The 21,620-nt window shown below is 38.4% G+C and overlaps 1 protein-coding gene across 1 annotated transcript; it reads right to left on the reverse strand.

The window, feature by feature from the left end:
* Positions 1-979: 979 nt before the first annotated feature.
* On the reverse strand, positions 980-21,464 carry c1h16orf87 (chromosome 1 C16orf87 homolog). The gene is made up of 4 exons (XM_061043372.1): positions 21,200-21,464; positions 3,266-3,365; positions 2,800-2,979; positions 980-1,599 (listed from the first exon to the last, which is right to left on the reverse strand). The coding sequence occupies exons 1-4, from the start codon at positions 21,263-21,265 to the stop codon at positions 1,481-1,483; spliced, it is 465 nt and encodes a 154-aa protein (XP_060899355.1). The 5' UTR covers positions 21,266-21,464; the 3' UTR covers positions 980-1,480.
* Between the last annotated feature and the right edge of the window lie 156 nt (positions 21,465-21,620).

Genomic DNA, 21,620 nt, shown 5'->3' on the forward strand with positions numbered 1-21,620 from the left:
CATACAATGTTTTATTTTTCAGGTCTTTGTAGTCTTTTTTTATTATTATTGTTGTTTGCTAAGATATGGTTTCTATTTGTTTAAAAAAAAGTTCAATAAAAAAACATGTGAAGAAACTACTTTTTTAAAGTTATAATTTAAGATGAGTATCACAGTTATGTTTTTTGTGTGGATAAAAGTATCTGAAGTTATTAAAGTGAAAAAAAAAGATTTGTCCAGCTTAGCTTTTAATGTCTTTTCAAGTGATCACATGACCAGGCTGATCCAGTGAGGGATCACTTCAACAAGCTACTACTAAAGTATATATAAGGGCTACTGTTATGGGCCTTACATACTGGATCCCAATGTATGGTGAGGGTTATGAAGAGGTAACCTGACATGAAAACATATAGTAAATGATGATCAGTGATTAAATGATGTTATCTATAGGTCTTTATATTGAAAATATATTTCCTGTAACATTCATGGATCTTTTATTGAAACAGATTTAGCTGTTTGAGTTTATCTGTACCAAACCAAAGTCTTAGGATCAGCTGTCATGTTCCAGTAAGTCCAGTGGATCTAAAGTCTGTTTCTGCTGCAACATTGGGATCAAAGTTGACATTACAATTTAAATTCTCCCCTCTGGTCACTTCCACTTCTTACACAGCATCAGTGCTCTTAATCGTCTTATTAAATACTCTGTGACTAAAGAGAATGTAGTCACACTAAGCAAGATTTAGATGAATCAGTTCTCCTCTTAATGGACCTTTTTCCCACTGACCACTTTGTAAACTAAACAGATGTCAAATTGAGCGTGCATACTAATGATAATTGACAAACAACAACAATAGTTTAGAGTGCATCAGCTGTTCTAGTCCAGGAGCCACAAGTGTTGGTCTTACTCAGGGACACAAGTGGATCCAAAACCTTTTACACGGTGATGGTTGCCATAATTGTCAACAGTCATTTTTTTTAAAAAGTATTTATTTGTAGACGATTAGGTTTTGATAGACTTTAATCATTTTCACTTTTAAGAAAAAACACACAGGCGCCTATATGTCTTGGTCCCTTCAACTAATATGAAGTCAACCAAAGATATGCATGAGGTAACATTTCAAAAGGTAAATGTGTTTCTTTAGTCGCTTCTTTTCATTAATTTAATTCATACTTCAAGGCCTTCAGTATTACTCTGACCATTTTGGATTTATTCTCTCCAATGTAGCACAAGATGGATGTCATCAACCCGTGTTTCCCCTGCTTTTAAAACAACTATTTTGTCATTGAAGCACCCATACAAAACTCTGTATCTGAATGTCTGTTTGGTGCTGAAGAGCTGAAATCTGCATCCACTTCAGTGTGGAGCTTTCAGGGTCCTGTACCATCGTCCAAGTCGCACTGAGGTCAAAGTTCAGCTTGAGCCACTTTCATCTCTTTGGTCTTCCTCTTGCCTTTTGACAGTTTTTTTCTACAATGAGTCCTCAGTTCTCCAGGCGCTGAGTTATAAGATGAGCCTTTGACCCAGGATCTTGCGATTGATTTCAGCCAACGCCACGGAGAACACGAAAGCCTTTTCATCGGACAGACTTGCATAAATATCCACTTCCTTCTCTTGTTTCTCTGTAAACAAAATGAAACACAGTCGATCACTGAACGTCCAGTGGCAGTACAGCACTTAAAGCTCCAGGGAGGAACCTTTTCTTTTGTATATTTTGAGACATTTCATTTTTAAAGGAACACTAAGACATGTTGACCTTAATGGATTATCACTGGTATCTTGCAGTGATATTGAATAAAAACAATAATAAATAGCTTGTGATATAGGTCAAAGAGAGTCGGGTTGAAATCCTGGTATTATCAATATTATGGGTTATTGTAACTGTAAAGCTCTATATCAGCCTTTCCCAAACTTCAAACTGCTGCGGCCCACTCTGATATACAAAATGACTCCGAGGCCCGTTATAAAATAAAAGTTATGACTACAGCTCTCACTTTCAGTTTGGGTAAATTATTGGACATTACAACATGATATTATGGGAAGATAGACACAAAAGTTTACTAAACATTATGTCCATGAATAGTCATGACACGCCTTACTAATCACTTAAAGTGTTGACTCATGGTAAATCATCATTGTGATTTTTAATTTACATTTTTAAAATTGGTGGAGGGCTTTTCGCGGCCCACCTGCAGTACCCACACGGCCCACCAGGGGGCCGCAGCCCACACTTTGGGAAGCACTGATCTAAGCTGTTCACACCTGGCCAGGCCCAGAACACTGCATCTACAAACATGTCTCCAGAATACTGGGAACACACTTTCCCACTGCAGATAAACACAGAGCCTCGTCCACCTTGAATGTGTATGAATGGATTCGTTCTTACTGATGGACACTTTCCAAATTAGCCTCTACATCAGTGTGTGAATGGGTGTGTGACCTGCGGTTTAAAAAACGCTTAGAACGCTTAGACTAGAAAAGAGCTCTACAAGCTCAAGTCCATTTACCTCAGAAAATGTATTTTTCTATCAGTTAATATGTGAAAACATCCTGAAATACTTAGTTACAACCTTTCTGGTAGAGAGACAGAAAACTGTGAATGTAAGTTCTGACCAATTTGGTCGCTTGAAACTTTACGTTACACAAGTAAAATCTGTTATAATAGGGAAGTAAAAATTTAAAACTTGAGAAAAAAAGAGAGCTCACGTTATCGGATTCACACTGGTGTTTTTATAAATGTCTGTCGTACAAAAACTCAACCAGATTTCTACATTTTGAGAACATATGAAAGTATAAATTCAAGTGTTTTTTTTTTTTTTTACCCTTTTCCTCTTCATGCTTCTTCAGCCCCACTGTTTTTGGTCTTCCACGTCCCCTCCGTATGGGATCTGATTGGCTGTTGGCCCGAGGTCTTTTCCTGTTCTCCATGTCATTCGTTAAAGAAGGGTCTATCCTCTCTCTGCGAATGCGCTCCGTCCTCCTCCGCTTAAAGTCCAGTTTGTCTGAAGCATAAAAAAACAGAACATCAGCAGCCTTTCTCTCGACTGACGGTCTGGTACCAAGCTCATCAAGTGAGAAAATGACATGCATCTAAGTCGACTTTAAATGTCTTTACTCATCATTTTTTTGGATCAATGTAAAAATGTAAAAACAGTAAAGCTGCTCTCAGACATATAGGTGTTACAGAGGAGAGATATTGGAAAATTTCTCCCTTTCAGACATGCTGAAAAGCTAACTTTTTTTTTTTTTAGGCATAAATCATTTAGGTTCATGCAAGCGGAGTCTTACCTGCTATTGCTGGAGAGGAGCGCTCGTTTAATTTGGCATTTAGCAGCTTTCTGCTAATAAACACATAACCACATGGACAGGACTTACACGCGACCGGGATCTAGAGACAGAGACAGAAATCATACAGAAGATTGAACAGCTGTGTTTTCGTTCATACAAAAGTATCTACATGAGCGGCTCAAGCGTGGATACAATCTGTGTTCTGTGATGTACTACAAAGTGAGATGGTGATCCAGGTCAGAGATTTCTGTGTGGTGGAACTGGCCCTGTTTAAATGGTAAATGGACTTGAGTTTACACAGCGCTTTTCAAGTCTTCTGACTACTCAAAGTGCTTTTACCCAACATGTCACATCTACACACTCACACCCTTTTAAACACTGATGGTAGAGGCTGCTCTGTAAAGTGACCATCAGAAGTACCTAATCCCATTCATACACATGCATACTGCGCATGCATTGGACATGTTGCTGCAGGAGCTTGGGGATCGAACCCCCCAAGCTTCCAGTTGAGAGCCACAGGCAAAAGTCTCAACAAGTAAAGCTTCTTCTGAGTTGTTTAGAAGTTGGTGGAAATGTCTAACTTGAAAGCATCACTCAGTATCGGGCGGCCGGGGTGGCACACAAATCCACAAATCGTGAATGGTAAATGGACTTGAGCTTATAAAGCGCCTTTCTAGTCTTCCAACAACTCAAAGCTCTTTTACACTGCATGTCACACCTACACATTCACACACTGATGGTAGTGTTCTATGTAGTATCATCCATCAGAAGTAACTAATCCCATTCATACACCACCACTGAAGCAGCGGGAGCAATTCAGGGTTAAGTGTCTTCCCCAAGGACACATCGGACATGTTGCCCAGCTGGGGATCAAACCCTTGACCTTCTGGTTGAGAGGCGACGAGTCTACCAACTGAGCCACAGCCGCCCTGGCCTTCCCGAAGTTTACAAAGTCTCCCTTAATCCTTGCTAGAGTTTCTCCTCCTTGCTTGTTTGTGTTCATTTGGAACATGCTTTGCATCATTTAGGCTTCTACTGCTGCCTATTGGCTTTATTGTGAACCTCACCATTGGCGATGTGTCTTTCAAACCTCCCATCACAGCTTTACACAGCTTTTAAGAGAATGAGGACCAAACTTCAAACTGTTTTGATCTTTGAAGGCGATCCTCTACATGGTGTTTTTAACGGACTCTTTAGTGATGCCTTAATGTTCCACTGAACGGCTCAGGAGGTCCTCTGTTCCTGCAGCAGTCCGATATGAAAATTTTTAGTTGTGTTTCTGACTCATGGCTGTACACGATTATTCAAATGGTTTCAGTGGCGTTTGTTATTTATTTACTTGTTGTGTACTGTGATGTACTGTCGATATTGTTTGTTGTGTGTATGAACTGACCAGGTGACAAATGAGTTTCAATCAATAAAGTTTTCTAATCTAACCTAATTACTATACCGACACAGGACTGTAAAATCTGCATCGATGCACGTATCAGCAGGAAGTACGAGACCATATATTGCCATATTGATTTTTTTAACACAGTTCTAGACCTCAGAGGTGCAGGACCTCTGCTGGACATCCCTCATTGTTTACGCTGTGGTATTCTTCTTCTTTGTTACATTTATTAGTGGACTGCTATGATGTCACGCTATGATGTAGCTGACGCCGCTATCGTTACCTAGCTATAACTCTTTTTGTTTGCTATAAAAGGGTACGTTGGCTGCGGAAACGCAAGCAAGATGAGGGTTAACCGTACCAAACTGTACTGAACTAAAAAATACTGCTTGGTGGAAACAGGGCTTTAGAGATGAAGATAATCCGATCACCCCTTCAGTCTCCATCCTCTTTATTTCCCATTTGTTTGAGATTTTAAGATTTATATTTCAGATTTTGGCAGATCATCCCTAGAGTCAAAGAGCGATGAGGGCACAGTATCCCAGGATGATGGATTGGGGGGTGGAAGGTAAACCAGTATACAACTTGTAAATTGCAGTATTTCTGGTTTTGCTACAACTAGCTTCCATTCTTTTTTTCTCTCTGTGTGTGTGCCTGTAAGTCCCCGTGCAGGGATCATGAAACTCCTCTCCATGAGGAAATATCCAATCACTATGCGTTACAATTGATGGAAGCTGACAACACTGGTGTCAGATTACTCACATTATTTTTACACGGCGAGCGATGACGAGAGGCAGTGATATGAGGAAGCAGTATTATTTCACTCTAATAACCTGAACATACACTGTGTATCATCACCTCTCATGATATCACTCTGACTAAAGCAGACATTTTATTTTCCTGATGACGTGTTAATAACGTGTGAGATACCTCCATTTCTGTGAGCACGCTCAAAGCCTGAAGCACTAAAAGCCAGAGTTAGTGGAAACAGCTGACCAATCAGCTTTGTGATACCTGATATCTGTGGAGCTTCAGGCTTAGTCGAGCTCGCCCAACAACAACAACAAAAAAAAAGCCCGGACACGTTGAGCTTGCTTTGCGGTAAACTCCTCTGACAGGACAAGAGAAAGACTGAACTGCTTTTTAGATCTTTATGTTGCAATGACTGGAGCGGGGATGAAACTTTTAGTTGATCTTATACAAATCAAACTAAATATGGTGAATAATATAAATACTGATCAATACAGTAAGTAAGTAAACATTCAAGCCTCGTTTGGATTTGATTTTTTCTCATGGATTGTCACACGCTAACTTTGCTAAATGTTACTTAGTGCTGTGCTCATAGTGGATTGATGTTGTGTCTTTGTAAATAATATAACAAAGAGTAATACATATTGACTGTTTGAGTCAGTTGCCTGCAGGACGTCCCACAGCTCTTATTTCTGCTCTGAGGATGAAGGAGAGATATCTGAAACCCCAGGAACAAGGAGGCGTCAGTATTTATAGTATTATGAGAGAATTAGTTTTGCATTACATTTTGTGACTGCTGAGATATACAAACACCTTCCATATTATTGGCATAGTGATACCCCTGTTTGAACTGTTTTCTCAGCTAAGGGCAATACAAAGTTAATGTTTACCACCTCATCATTGACACTCTGTTTCTTTCTTTCACTTTCTCACACAGAAGACAAAACAGTGCTTGTTTGTAGGAAATGAGTTTGTACTTTCGTTTGCGAGCTAAAACTGCATTTTGTGTGAAGAAAAAGTACAAATGTTTTTTGATTGTTATAGTTTTGGACAGTAACTGATTGGTTTGTTGTAAGCTGTAACATTGTAATGATATATTAATTGAATAGTTGTAAAAAAAATTAAAAAAAAGGGACAAATGAAGATGCTCTTTTGCTCTAATTGCATGTTGTATAGTACAAGAAATGATGTGATCTACAAATGCAGATTTCGATTGAAAAAACATTTTCCCATCAGATTTTATAGGTATGGTGGTAGTTTTTTGTACTATAAGTTTCTATGCATTACCATGCTTACACTTTCACAATGGGCTATTTTTCAGTCTAAGGCCTACTGAACCCATGTCAATAACACATCTCAGTTTAAGGACAAGTTAACATGCTGACAGAAGAAAAAAGCATTGTTTTTGATTGAATGTGCAACTCTCCTAAAATCCCTCAACGATTGATTTTTATGTAGAATCGTCTTTTAACGGCGCCCCAGCATGTTTGTTCTTAACAACAACAACAACAACAGTAAAATGTGTTGAAATATTACCAGTGTCAAGTCAAGAATGTTACAGCACATAAATGGTGTAAATAAGTACGAATATGTATATTTAGGGAGATAATTTATAATTTAATTTTTGCTAAGCTTGTGAAGCTTCATTAAATTTGGCGATATATTCATTTACAGAGAGCATGCAGTGAGGTTGAATATATTTACAGAGAGCATGCAGTGGAGCTGAATATATTTACAGAGAGCATGCAGTGGAGCTGAATATATTCATTTACAGAGAGCATGCAGTGGAGCTGAATATATTTACAGAGAGCATGTAGTGGAGCTGAATATATTTACAGAGAGCATGCAGTGGAGCTGAATATATTCATTTACAGAGAGCATGCAGTGGAGCTGAATATATTTACAGAGAGCATGCAGTGGAGCTGAATATATTTACAGAGAGCATGCAGTGGAGCTGAATATATTTACAGAGAGCATGTAGTGGAGCTGAATATATTTACAGAGAGCATGCAGTGGAGCTGAATATATTTACAGAGAGCATGTAGTGGAGCTGAATATATTTACAGAGAGCATGTAGTGGAGCTGAATATATTCATTTACAGAGAGCATGCAGTGGAGCTGAATATATTTACAGAGAGCATGCAGTGAAGCTGAATATATTCATTTACAGAGAGCATGTAGTGGAGCTGAATATATTTACAGAGAGCATGTAGTGGAGCTGAATATATTTACAGAGAGCATGTAGTGGAGCTGAATATATTCATTTACAGAGAGCATGTAGTGGGGCTGAATATATTTACAGAGAGCATGTAGTGGAGCTGAATATATTTACAGAGAGCATGTAGTGGAGCTGAATATATTCATTTACAGAGAGCATGTAGTGGAGCTGAATATATTCATTTACAGAGAGCATGCAGTGGAGCTGAATATATTTACAGAGAGCATGTAGTGGAGCTGAATATATTTACAGAGAGCATGTAGTGGAGCTGAATATATTTACAAAGAGCATTTAGTGGAGCTGAATATATTTACAGAGAGCATGCAGTGGAGCTGAATATATTCATTTACAGAGAGCATGTAGTGGAGCTGAATATATTTACAGAGAGCATGTAGTGGAGCTGAATATATTTACAGAGAGCATGTAGTGGAGCTGAATATATTTACAGAGAGCATGTAGTGGAGCTGAATATATTTACAGAGAGCATGCAGTGGAGCTGAATATATTCATTTACAGAGAGCATGTAGTGGAGCTGAATATATTTACAGAGAGCATGTAGTGGAGCTGAATATATTTACAGAGAGCATGTAGTGGAGCTGAATATATTTACAGAGAGCATGTAGTGGAGCTGAATATATTCATTTACAGAGAGCATGTAGTGGAGCTGAATATATTTACAGAGAGCATGCAGTGGAGCTGAATATATTTACAGAGAGCATGTAGTGGAGCTGAATATATTTACAGAGAGCATGCAGTGGAGCTGAATATATTCATTTACAAAGAGCATGCAGTGGAGCTGAATATATTTACAGAGAGCATGTAGTGGAGCTGAATATATTCATTTACAGAGAGCATGTAGTGGAGCTGAATATATTTACAGAGAGCATGCAGTGGAGCTGAATATATTTACAGAGAGCATGTAGTGGAGCTGAATATATTTACAGAGAGCATGCAGTGGAGCTGAATAGATTCATTTACAAAGAGCATGTAGTGGAGCTGAATATATTTACAGAGAGCATGTAGTGGAGCTGAATATATTTACAGAGAGCATGCAGTGGAGCTGAATATATTTACAGAGAGCATGTAGTGGAGCTGAATATATTTACAGAGAGCATGCAGTGGAGCTGAATATATTTACAGAGAGCATGTAGTGGAGCTGAATATATTCATTTACAGAGAGCATGCAGTGGAGCTGAATATATTTACAGAGAGCATGCAGTGGAGCTGAATATATTCATTTACAGAGAGCATGTAGTGGAGCTGAATATATTTACAGAGAGCATGCAGTGGAGCTGAATATATTTACAGAGAGCATGTAGTGGAGCTGAATATATTCATTTACAGAGAGCATGCAGTGGAGCTGAATATATTCATTTACAGAGAGCATGCAGTGGAGCTGAATATATTTACAGAGAGCATGTAGTGGAGCTGAATATATTTACAGAGAGCATGCAGTGAAGCTGAATATATTCATTTACAGAGAGCATGTAGTGGAGCTGAATATATTTACAGAGAGCATGTAGTGGAGCTGAATATATTTACAAAGAGCATTTAGTGGAGCTGAATATATTTACAGAGAGCATGTAGTGGAGCTGAATATATTTACAAAGAGCATGTAGTGGAGCTGAATATATTTACAGAGAGCATGCAGTGGAGCTGAATATATTCATTTACAGAGAGCATGTAGTGGAGCTGAATATATTTACAGAGAGCATGTAGTGGAGCTGAATATATTTACAGAGAGCATGTAGTGGAGCTGAATATATTTACAGAGAGCATGCAGTGGAGCTGAATATATTTACAGAGAGCATGTAGTGGAGCTGAATATATTTACAGAGAGCATGTAGTGGAGCTGAATATATTCATTTACAGAGAGCATGCAGTGGAGCTGAATATATTTACAGAGAGCATGCAGTGGAGCTGAATATATTTACAGAGAGCATGTAGTGGAGCTGAATATATTCATTTACAGAGAGCATGTAGTGGAGCTGAATATATTTACAGAGAGCATGCAGTGGAGCTGAATATATTTACAGAGAGCATGTAGTGGAGCTGAATATATTTACAGAGAGCATGCAGTGGAGCTGAATATATTCATTTACAAAGAGCATGCAGTGGAGCTGAATATATTTACAGAGAGCATGCAGTGGAGCTGAATATATTCATTTACAGAGAGCATGTAGTGGAGCTGAATATATTTACAGAGAGCATGTAGTGGAGCTGAATATATTTACAGAGAGCATGCAGTGGAGCTGAATATATTTACAGAGAGCATGTAGTGGAGCTGAATATATTTACAGAGAGCATGCAGTGGAGCTGAATAGATTCATTTACAAAGAGCATGTAGTGGAGCTGAATATATTTACAGAGAGCATGTAGTGGAGCTGAATATATTTACAGAGAGCATGCAGTGGAGCTGAATATATTTACAGAGAGCATGTAGTGGAGCTGAATATATTTACAGAGAGCATGCAGTGGAGCTGAATATATTTACAGAGAGCATGTAGTGGAGCTGAATATATTCATTTACAGAGAGCATGCAGTGGAGCTGAATATATTTACAGAGAGCATGCAGTGGAGCTGAATATATTCATTTACAGAGAGCATGTAGTGGAGCTGAATATATTTACAGAGAGCATGCAGTGGAGCTGAATATATTTACAGAGAGCATGTAGTGGAGCTGAATATATTCATTTACAGAGAGCATGCAGTGGAGCTGAATATATTCATTTACAGAGAGCATGCAGTGGAGCTGAATATATTTACAGAGAGCATGTAGTGGAGCTGAATATATTTACAGAGAGCATGCAGTGAAGCTGAATATATTCATTTACAGAGAGCATGTAGTGGAGCTGAATATATTTACAGAGAGCATGTAGTGGAGCTGAATATATTTACAAAGAGCATTTAGTGGAGCTGAATATATTTACAGAGAGCATGTAGTGGAGCTGAATATATTTACAAAGAGCATGTAGTGGAGCTGAATATATTTACAGAGAGCATGCAGTGGAGCTGAATATATTCATTTACAGAGAGCATGTAGTGGAGCTGAATATATTTACAGAGAGCATGTAGTGGAGCTGAATATATTTACAGAGAGCATGTAGTGGAGCTGAATATATTTACAGAGAGCATGCAGTGGAGCTGAATATATTTACAGAGAGCATGTAGTGGAGCTGAATATATTTACAGAGAGCATGTAGTGGAGCTGAATATATTCATTTACAGAGAGCATGCAGTGGAGCTGAATATATTTACAGAGAGCATGCAGTGGAGCTGAATATATTTACAGAGAGCATGTAGTGGAGCTGAATATATTCATTTACAGAGAGCATGTAGTGGAGCTGAATATATTTACAGAGAGCATGCAGTGGAGCTGAATATATTTACAGAGAGCATGTAGTGGAGCTGAATATATTTACAGAGAGCATGCAGTGGAGCTGAATATATTCATTTACAAAGAGCATGCAGTGGAGCTGAATATATTTACAGAGAGCATGCAGTGGAGCTGAATATATTCATTTACAGAGAGCATGTAGTGGAGCTGAATATATTTACAGAGAGCATGTAGTGGAGCTGAATATATTTACAGAGAGCATGCAGTGGAGCTGAATATATTTACAGAGAGCATGTAGTGGAGCTGAATATATTTACAGAGAGCATGCAGTGGAGCTGAATAGATTCATTTACAAAGAGCATGTAGTGGAGCTGAATATATTTACAGAGAGCATGTAGTGGAGCTGAATATATTTACAGAGAGCATGCAGTGGAGCTGAATATATTTACAGAGAGCATGTAGTGGAGCTGAATATATTTACAGAGAGCATGCAGTGGAGCTGAATATATTTACAGAGAGCATGTAGTGGAGCTGAATATATTCATTTACAGAGAGCATGCAGTGGAGCTGAATATATTTACAGAGAGCATGCAGTGGAGCTGAATATATTCATTTACAGAGAGCATGTAGTGGAGCTGAATATATTTACAGAGAGCATGCAGTGGAGCTGAATATATTTACAGAGAGCATGTAGTGGAGCTGAATATATTCATTTACAGAGAGCATGCAGTGGAGCTGAATATATTCATTTACAGAGAGCATGCAGTGGAGCTGAATATATTTACAGAGAGCATGTAGTGGAGCTGAATATATTTACAGAGAGCATGCAGTGAAGCTGAATATATTCATTTACAGAGAGCATGTAGTGGAGCTGAATATATTTACAGAGAGCATGTAGTGGAGCTGAATATATTTACAAAGAGCATTTAGTGGAGCTGAATATATTTACAGAGAGCATGTAGTGGAGCTGAATATATTTACAAAGAGCATGTAGTGGAGCTGAATATATTTACAGAGAGCATGCAGTGGAGCTGAATATATTCATTTACAGAGAGCATGTAGTGGAGCTGAATATATTTACAGAGAGCATGTAGTGGAGCTGAATATATTTACAGAGAGCATGTAGTGGAGCTGAATATATTTACAGAGAGCATGCAGTGGAGCTGAATATATTTACAGAGAGCATGTAGTGGAGCTGAATATATTTACAGAGAGCATGTAGTGGAGCTGAATATATTTACAGAGAGCATGTAGTGGAGCTGAATATATTCATTTACAGAGAGCATGCAGTGGAGCTGAATATATTTACAGAGAGCATGCAGTGGAGCTGAATATATTTACAGAGAGCATGTAGTGGAGCTGAATATATTTACAGAGAGCATGCAGTGGAGCTGAATATATTTACAGAGAGCATGTAGTGGAGCTGAATATATTTACAGAGAGCATGCAGTGGAGCTGAATATATTCATTTACAAAGAGCATGCAGTGGAGCTGAATATATTTACAGAGAGCATGCAGTGGAGCTGAATATATTCATTTACAGAGAGCATGTAGTGGAGCTGAATATATTTACAGAGAGCATGTAGTGGAGCTGAATATATTTACAGAGAGCATGTAGTGGAGCTGAATATATTTACAGAGAGCATGCAGTGGAGCTGAATATATTTACAGAGAGCATGCAGTGGAGCTGAATAGATTCATTTACAAAGAGCATGTAGTGGAGCTGAATATATTTACAGAGAGCATGCAGTGGAGCTGAATATATTCATTTACAAAGAGCATGTAGTGGAGCTGAATATATTTACAGAGAGCATGCAGTGGAGCTGAATATATTTACAGAGAGCATGTAGTGGAGCTGAATATATTCATTTACAGAGAGCATGCAGTGGAGCTGAATATATTTACAGAGAGCATGCAGTGGAGCTGAATATATTCATTTACAGAGAGCATGTAGTGGAGCTGAATATATTTACAGAGAGCATGCAGTGGAGCTGAATATATTTACAGAGAGCATGTAGTGGAGCTGAATATATTCATTTACAGAGAGCATGCAGTGGAGCTGAATATATTCATTTACAGAGAGCATGCAGTGGAGCTGAATATATTTACAGAGAGCATGTAGTGGAGCTGAATATATTTACAGAGAGCATGCAGTGAAGCTGAATATATTCATTTACAGAGAGCATGTAGTGGAGCTGAATATATTTACAGAGAGCATGTAGTGGAGCTGAATATATTTACAAAGAGCATTTAGTGGAGCTGAATATATTTACAGAGAGCATGTAGTGGAGCTGAATATATTTACAGAGAGCATGCAGTGGAGCTGAATATATTTACAGAGAGCATGTAGTGGAGCTGAATATATTTACAGAGAGCATGTAGTGGAGCTGAATATATTCATTTACAGAGAGCATGCAGTGGAGCTGAATATATTTACAGAGAGCATGTAGTGGAGCTGAATATATTTACAAAGAGCATTTAGTGGAGCTGAATATATTTACAGAGAGCATGTAGTGGAGCTGAATATATTTACAGAGAGCATGCAGTGGAGCTGAATATATTTACAGAGAGCATGTAGTGGAGCTGAATATATTTACAGAGAGCATGTAGTGGAGCTGAATATATTCATTTACAGAGAGCATGCAGTGGAGCTGAATATATTTACAGAGAGCATGCAGTGGAGCTGAATATATTTACAGAGAGCATGCAGTGAAGCTGAATATATTCATTTACAGAGAGCATGTAGTGGAGCTGAATATATTTACAGAGAGCATGTAGTGGAGCTGAATATATTTACAGAGAGCATGTAGTGGAGCTGAATATATTCATTTACAGAGAGCATGTAGTGGGGCTGAATATATTTACAGAGAGCATGTAGTGGAGCTGAATATATTTACAGAGAGCATGTAGTGGAGCTGAATATATTCATTTACAGAGAGCATGTAGTGGAGCTGAATATATTCATTTACAGAGAGCATGCAGTGGAGCTGAATATATTTACAGAGAGCATGTAGTGGAGCTGAATATATTTACAGAGAGCATGTAGTGGAGCTGAATATATTTACAAAGAGCATTTAGTGGAGCTGAATATATTTACAGAGAGCATGCAGTGGAGCTGAATATATTCATTTACAGAGAGCATGTAGTGGAGCTGAATATATTTACAGAGAGCATGTAGTGGAGCTGAATATATTTACAGAGAGCATGTAGTGGAGCTGAATATATTTACAGAGAGCATGTAGTGGAGCTGAATATATTTACAGAGAGCATGCAGTGGAGCTGAATATATTCATTTACAGAGAGCATGTAGTGGAGCTGAATATATTTACAGAGAGCATGTAGTGGAGCTGAATATATTTACAGAGAGCATGTAGTGGAGCTGAATATATTTACAGAGAGCATGTAGTGGAGCTGAATATATTCATTTACAGAGAGCATGTAGTGGAGCTGAATATATTTACAGAGAGCATGCAGTGGAGCTGAATATATTTACAGAGAGCATGTAGTGGAGCTGAATATATTTACAGAGAGCATGCAGTGGAGCTGAATATATTCATTTACAAAGAGCATGCAGTGGAGCTGAATATATTTACAGAGAGCATGTAGTGGAGCTGAATATATTCATTTACAGAGAGCATGTAGTGGAGCTGAATATATTTACAGAGAGCATGCAGTGGAGCTGAATATATTTACAGAGAGCATGTAGTGGAGCTGAATATATTTACAGAGAGCATGCAGTGGAGCTGAATAGATTCATTTACAAAGAGCATGTAGTGGAGCTGAATATATTTACAGAGAGCATGTAGTGGAGCTGAATATATTTACAGAGAGCATGCAGTGGAGCTGAATATATTTACAGAGAGCATGTAGTGGAGCTGAATATATTTACAGAGAGCATGCAGTGGAGCTGAATATATTTACAGAGAGCATGTAGTGGAGCTGAATATATTCATTTACAGAGAGCATGCAGTGGAGCTGAATATATTTACAGAGAGCATGCAGTGGAGCTGAATATATTCATTTACAGAGAGCATGTAGTGGAGCTGAATATATTTACAGGGAGCATGCAGTGGAGCTGAATATATTTACAGAGAGCATGTAGTGGAGCTGAATATATTCATTTACAGAGAGCATGCAGTGGAGCTGAATATATTCATTTACAGAGAGCATGCAGTGGAGCTGAATATATTTACAGAGAGCATGTAGTGGAGCTGAATATATTTACAGAGAGCATGCAGTGAAGCTGAATATATTCATTTACAGAGAGCATGTAGTGGAGCTGAATATATTTACAGAGAGCATGTAGTGGAGCTGAATATATTTACAAAGAGCATTTAGTGGAGCTGAATATATTTACAGAGAGCATGTAGTGGAGCTGAATATATTTACAAAGAGCATGTAGTGGAGCTGAATATATTTACAGAGAGCATGCAGTGGAGCTGAATATATTCATTTACAGAGAGCATGTAGTGGAGCTGAATATATTTACAGAGAGCATGTAGTGGAGCTGAATATATTTACAGAGAGCATGTAGTGGAGCTGAATATATTTACAGAGAGCATGCAGTGGAGCTGAATATATTTACAGAGAGCATGTAGTGGAGCTGAATATATTTACAGAGAGCATGTAGTGGAGCTGAATATATTCATTTACAGAGAGCATGTAGTGGAGCTGAATATATTTACAGAGAGCATGCAGTGGAGCTGAATATATTTACAGAGAGCATGTAGTGGAGCTGAATATATTCATTTACAGAGAGCATGTAGTGGAGCTGAATATATTTACAGAGAGCATGCAGTGGAGCTGAATATATTTACAGAGAGCATGTAGTGGAGCTGAATATATTTACAGAGAGCATGCAGTGGAGCTGAATATATTCATTTACAAAGAGCATGCAGTGGAGCTGAATATATTTACAGAGAGCATGCAGTGGAGCTGAATATATTCATTTACAGAGAGCATGTAGTGGAGCTGAATATATTTACAGAGAGCATGTAGTGGAGCTGAATATATTTACAGAGAGCATGCAGTGGAGCTGAATATATTTACAGAGAGCATGTAGTGGAGCTGAATATATTTACAGAGAGCATGCAGTGGAGCTGAATAGATTCATTTACAAAGAGCATGTAGTGGAGCTGAATATATTTACAGAGAGCATGTAGTGGAGCTGAATATATTTACAGAGAGCATGCAGTGGAGCTGAATATATTTACAGAGAGCATGTAGTGGAGCTGAATATATTTACAGAGAGCATGCAGTGGAGCTGAATATATTTACAGAGAGCATGTAGTGGAGCTGAATATATTCATTTACAGAGAGCATGCAGTGGAGCTGAATATATTTACAGAGAGCATGCAGTGGAGCTGAATATATTCATTTACAGAGAGCATGTAGTGGAGCTGAATATATTTACAGAGAGCATGCAGTGGAGCTGAATATATTTACAGAGAGCATGTAGTGGAGCTGAATATATTCATTTACAGAGAGCATGCAGTGGAGCTGAATATATTCATTTACAGAGAGCATGCAGTGGAGCTGAATATATTTACAGAGAGCATGTAGTGGAGCTGAATATATTTACAGAGAGCATGCAGTGAAGCTGAATATATTCATTTACAGAGAGCATGTAGTGGAGCTGAATATATTTACAGAGAGCATGTAGTGGAGCTGAATATATTTACAAAGAGCATTTAGTGGAGCTGAATATATTTACAGAGAGCATGTAGTGGAGCTGAATATATTTACAAAGAGCATGTAGTGGAGCTGAATATATTTACAGAGAGCATGCAGTGGAGCTGAATATATTCATTTACAGAGAGCATGTAGTGGAGCTGAATATATTTACAGAGAGCATGTAGTGGAGCTGAATATATTTACAGAGAGCATGTAGTGGAGCTGAATATATTTACAGAGAGCATGCAGTGGAGCTGAATATATTTACAGAGAGCATGTAGTGGAGCTGAATATATTTACAGAGAGCATGTAGTGGAGCTGAATATATTTACAGAGAGCATGTAGTGGAGCTGAATATATTCATTTACAGAGAGCATGCAGTGGAGCTGAATATATTTACAGAGAGCATGCAGTGGAGCTGAATATATTTACAGAGAGCATGTAGTGGAGCTGAATATATTTACAGAGAGCATGCAGTGGAGCTGAATATATTTACAGAGAGCATGTAGTGGAGCTGAATATATTTACAGAGAGCATGCAGTGGAGCTGAATATATTCATTTACAAAGAGCATGCAGTGGAGCTGAATATATTTACAGAGAGCATGCAGTGGAGCTGAATATATTCATTTACAGAGAGCATGTAGTGGAGCTGAATATATTTACAGAGAGCATGTAGTGGAGCTGAATATATTTACAGAGAGCATGCAGTGGAGCTGAATATATTTACAGAGAGCATGCAGTGGAGCTGAATAGATTCATTTACAAAGAGCATGTAGTGGAGCTGAATATATTTACAGAGAGCATGCAGTGGAGCTGAATATATTCATTTACAAAGAGCATGTAGTGGAGCTGAATATATTTACAGAGAGCATGCAGTGGAGCTGAATATATTTACAGAGAGCATGTAGTGGAGCTGAATATATTCATTTACAGAGAGCATGCAGTGGAGCTGAATATATTTACAGAGAGCATGCAGTGGAGCTGAATATATTCATTTACAGAGAGCATGTAGTGGAGCTGAATATATTTACAGAGAGCATGCAGTGGAGCTGAATATATTTACAGAGAGCATGTAGTGGAGCTGAATATATTCATTTACAGAGAGCATGCAGTGGAGCTGAATATATTCATTTACAGAGAGCATGCAGTGGAGCTGAATATATTTACAGAGAGCATGTAGTGGAGCTGAATATATTTACAGAGAGCATGCAGTGAAGCTGAATATATTCATTTACAGAGAGCATGTAGTGGAGCTGAATATATTTACAGAGAGCATGTAGTGGAGCTGAATATATTTACAAAGAGCATTTAGTGGAGCTGAATATATTTACAGAGAGCATGTAGTGGAGCTGAATATATTTACAAAGAGCATGTAGTGGAGCTGAATATATTTACAGAGAGCATGCAGTGGAGCTGAATATATTCATTTACAGAGAGCATGTAGTGGAGCTGAATATATTTACAGAGAGCATGTAGTGGAGCTGAATATATTTACAGAGAGCATGTAGTGGAGCTGAATATATTTACAGAGAGCATGCAGTGGAGCTGAATATATTTACAGAGAGCATGTAGTGGAGCTGAATATATTTACAGAGAGCATGTAGTGGAGCTGAATATATTTACAGAGAGCATGTAGTGGAGCTGAATATATTCATTTACAGAGAGCATGCAGTGGAGCTGAATATATTTACAGAGAGCATGCAGTGGAGCTGAATATATTTACAGAGAGCATGTAGTGGAGCTGAATATATTTACAGAGAGCATGCAGTGGAGCTGAATATATTTACAGAGAGCATGTAGTGGAGCTGAATATATTTACAGAGAGCATGCAGTGGAGCTGAATATATTCATTTACAAAGAGCATGCAGTGGAGCTGAATATATTTACAGAGAGCATGCAGTGGAGCTGAATATATTCATTTACAGAGAGCATGTAGTGGAGCTGAATATATTTACAGAGAGCATGTAGTGGAGCTGAATATATTTACAGAGAGCATGTAGTGGAGCTGAATATATTTACAGAGAGCATGCAGTGGAGCTGAATATATTTACAGAGAGCATGCAGTGGAGCTGAATAGATTCATTTACAAAGAGCATGTAGTGGAGCTGAATATATTTACAGAGAGCATGCAGTGGAGCTGAATAGATTCATTTACAAAGAGCATGTAGTGGAGCTGAATATATTTACAGAGAGCATGCAGTGGAGCTGAATATATTTACAGAGAGCATGCAGTGGAGCTGAATATATTTACAGAGAGCATGTAGTGGAGCTGAATATATTTACAGAGAGCATGCAGTGGAGCTGAATATATTTACAGAGAGCATGCAGTGGAGCTGAATATATTCATTTACAGAGAGCATGTAGTGGAGCTGAATATATTTACAGAGAGCATGCAGTGGAGCTGAATATATTTACAGAGAGCATGTAGTGGAGCTGAACATATTTACAGAGAGCATGTAGTGGAGCTGAATATATTTACAGAGAGCATGTAGTGGAGCTGAATATATTTACAGAGAGCATGCAGTGGAGCTGAATATATTTACAGAGAGCATGCAGTGGAGCTGAATATATTCATTTACAGAGAGCATGTAGTGGAGCTGAATATATTCATTTACAGAGAGCATGTAGTGGAGCTGAATATATTCATTTACAGAGAGCATGCAGTGGAGCTGAATATATTCATTTACAGAGAGCATGCAGTGGAGCTGAATATATTCATTTACAGAGAGCATGCAGTGGAGCTGAATATATTTACAGAGAGCATGTAGTGGAGCTGAATATATTCATTTACAGAGAGCATGTAGTGGAGCTGAATATATTTACAGAGAGCATGCAGTGGAGCTGAATATATTCATTTACAGAGAGCATGCAGTGGAGCTGAATATATTTACAGAGAGCATGTAGTGGAGCTGAATATATTCATTTACAGAGAGCATGCAGTGGAGCTGAATATATTTACAGAGAGCATGTAGTGGAGCTGAATATATTCATTTACAGAGAGCATGCAGTGGAGCTGAATATATTTACAGAGAGCATGTAGTGGAGCTGAATATATTTACAGAGAGCATGCAGTGGAGCTGAATATATTCATTTACAGAGAGCATGCAGTGGAGCTGAATATATTTACAGAGAGCATGTAGTGGAGCTGAATATATTTACAGAGAGCATGCAGTGGAGCTGAATATATTTACAGAGAGCATGCAGTGGAGCTGAATATATTTACAGAGAGCATGCAGTGGAGCTGAATATATTCATTTACAGAGAGCATGCAGTGGAGCTGAATATATTTACAGAGAGCATGTAGTGGAGTTGAATACATTTACAAAGAGCATGTAGTGGAGCTGAATATATTTACAGAGAGCATGTAGTGGAGCTGAATATATTCATTTACAGAGAGCATGTAGTGGAGCTGAATATATTTACAGAGAGCATGTAGTGGAGCTGAATATATTTACAGAGAGCATGTAGTGGAGCTGAATATATTTACAGAGAGCATGTAGTGGAGCTGAATATATTTACAGAGAGCATGTAGTGGAGCTGAATATATTTACAAAGAGCATGTAGTGGAGCTGAATATATTTACAGAGAGCATGCAGTGGAGCTGAATATATTCATTTACAGAGAGCATGCAGTGGAGCTGAATATATTTACAGAGAGCATGCAGTGGAGCTGAATATATTCATTTACAGAGAGCATGCAGTGGAGCTGAATATATTCATTTACAGAGAGCATGCAGTGGAGCTGAATATATTTACAGAGAGCATGTAGTGGAGCTGAATATATTTACAGAGAGCATGCAGTGGAGCTGAATATATTTACAGAGAGCATGCAGTGGAGCTGAATATATTCATTTACAGAGAGCATGTAGTGGAGCTGAATATATTTACAGAGAGCATGTAGTGGAGCTGAATATATTTACAGAGAGCATGTAGTGGAGCTGAATATATTTACAGAGAGCATGCAGTGGAGCTGAATATATTTACAGAGAGCATGCAGTGGAGCTGAATATATTTACAGAGAGCATGCAGTGGAGCTGAATATATTTACAGAGAGCATGTAGTGGAGCTGAATATATTTACAGAGAGCATGCAGTGGAGCTGAATATATTTACAGAGAGCATGTAGTGGAGCTGAATATATTTACAGAGAGCATGTAGTGGAGCTGAATATATTTACAGAGAGCATGTAGTGGAGCTGAATATATTTACAGAGAGCATGCAGTGGAGCTGAATATATTTACAGAGAGCATGCAGTGGAGCTGAATATATTTACAGAGAGCATGTAGTGGAGCTGAATATATTTACAGAGAGCATGTAGTGGAGCTGAATATATTTACAGAGAGCATGCAGTGGAGCTGAATATATTTACAGAGAGCATGTAGTGGAGCTGAATATATTTACAGAGAGCATGCAGTGGAGCTGAATATACTGTGGGGTTGCTTGTGGCTCAGTGAGAGCAGCTCAGTGTGAGCTGCCATGACAGTCATCAGTGAAATATCTGAAAACTGATTTAGCGACACAAAATATTCACAACACCTACAATTAAAATATTAATATATTTCCTCACCTGTTGGTCGCATTCAGGACAAGATTTAGTAGCCATTTTGACTTTCTTTGTTTTATTTGCCGACATAGTCCGTTTCTTCCAGCGACAGGCCAAATGGCTGAACGGAACTACAACTTTTCTCTGTAAAACATGGACGACTACCGAGTCTCTCCGACAACCACCTTCATCCGCAAAGAAACTTTTATCGGTGTAGCTTAACGCCGACGTACCTTCAGCAGGCTAAACACTTACTGTAGGAAAAAAAATGCAATCGCTATGAGCATGCGCAAAGCGAGTCATTTTGCTGCTGTGTTGCATTCAAATTCCATGGGAAAAATGGGTGATAGCTGTAAAGCCCCCCCCACACCCTGTTCCTGAAGTTACAGAGCGAGGCATTCAAGGATTTCTCCAATATTTCTTTTGAAATGTGAAATAAGTTTCA

The sequence above is a fragment of the Labrus mixtus genome, chromosome 1, assembly GCF_963584025.1.
Source record: "Labrus mixtus chromosome 1, fLabMix1.1, whole genome shotgun sequence".
Classification (NCBI taxonomy): domain Eukaryota; kingdom Metazoa; phylum Chordata; class Actinopteri; order Labriformes; family Labridae; genus Labrus; species Labrus mixtus.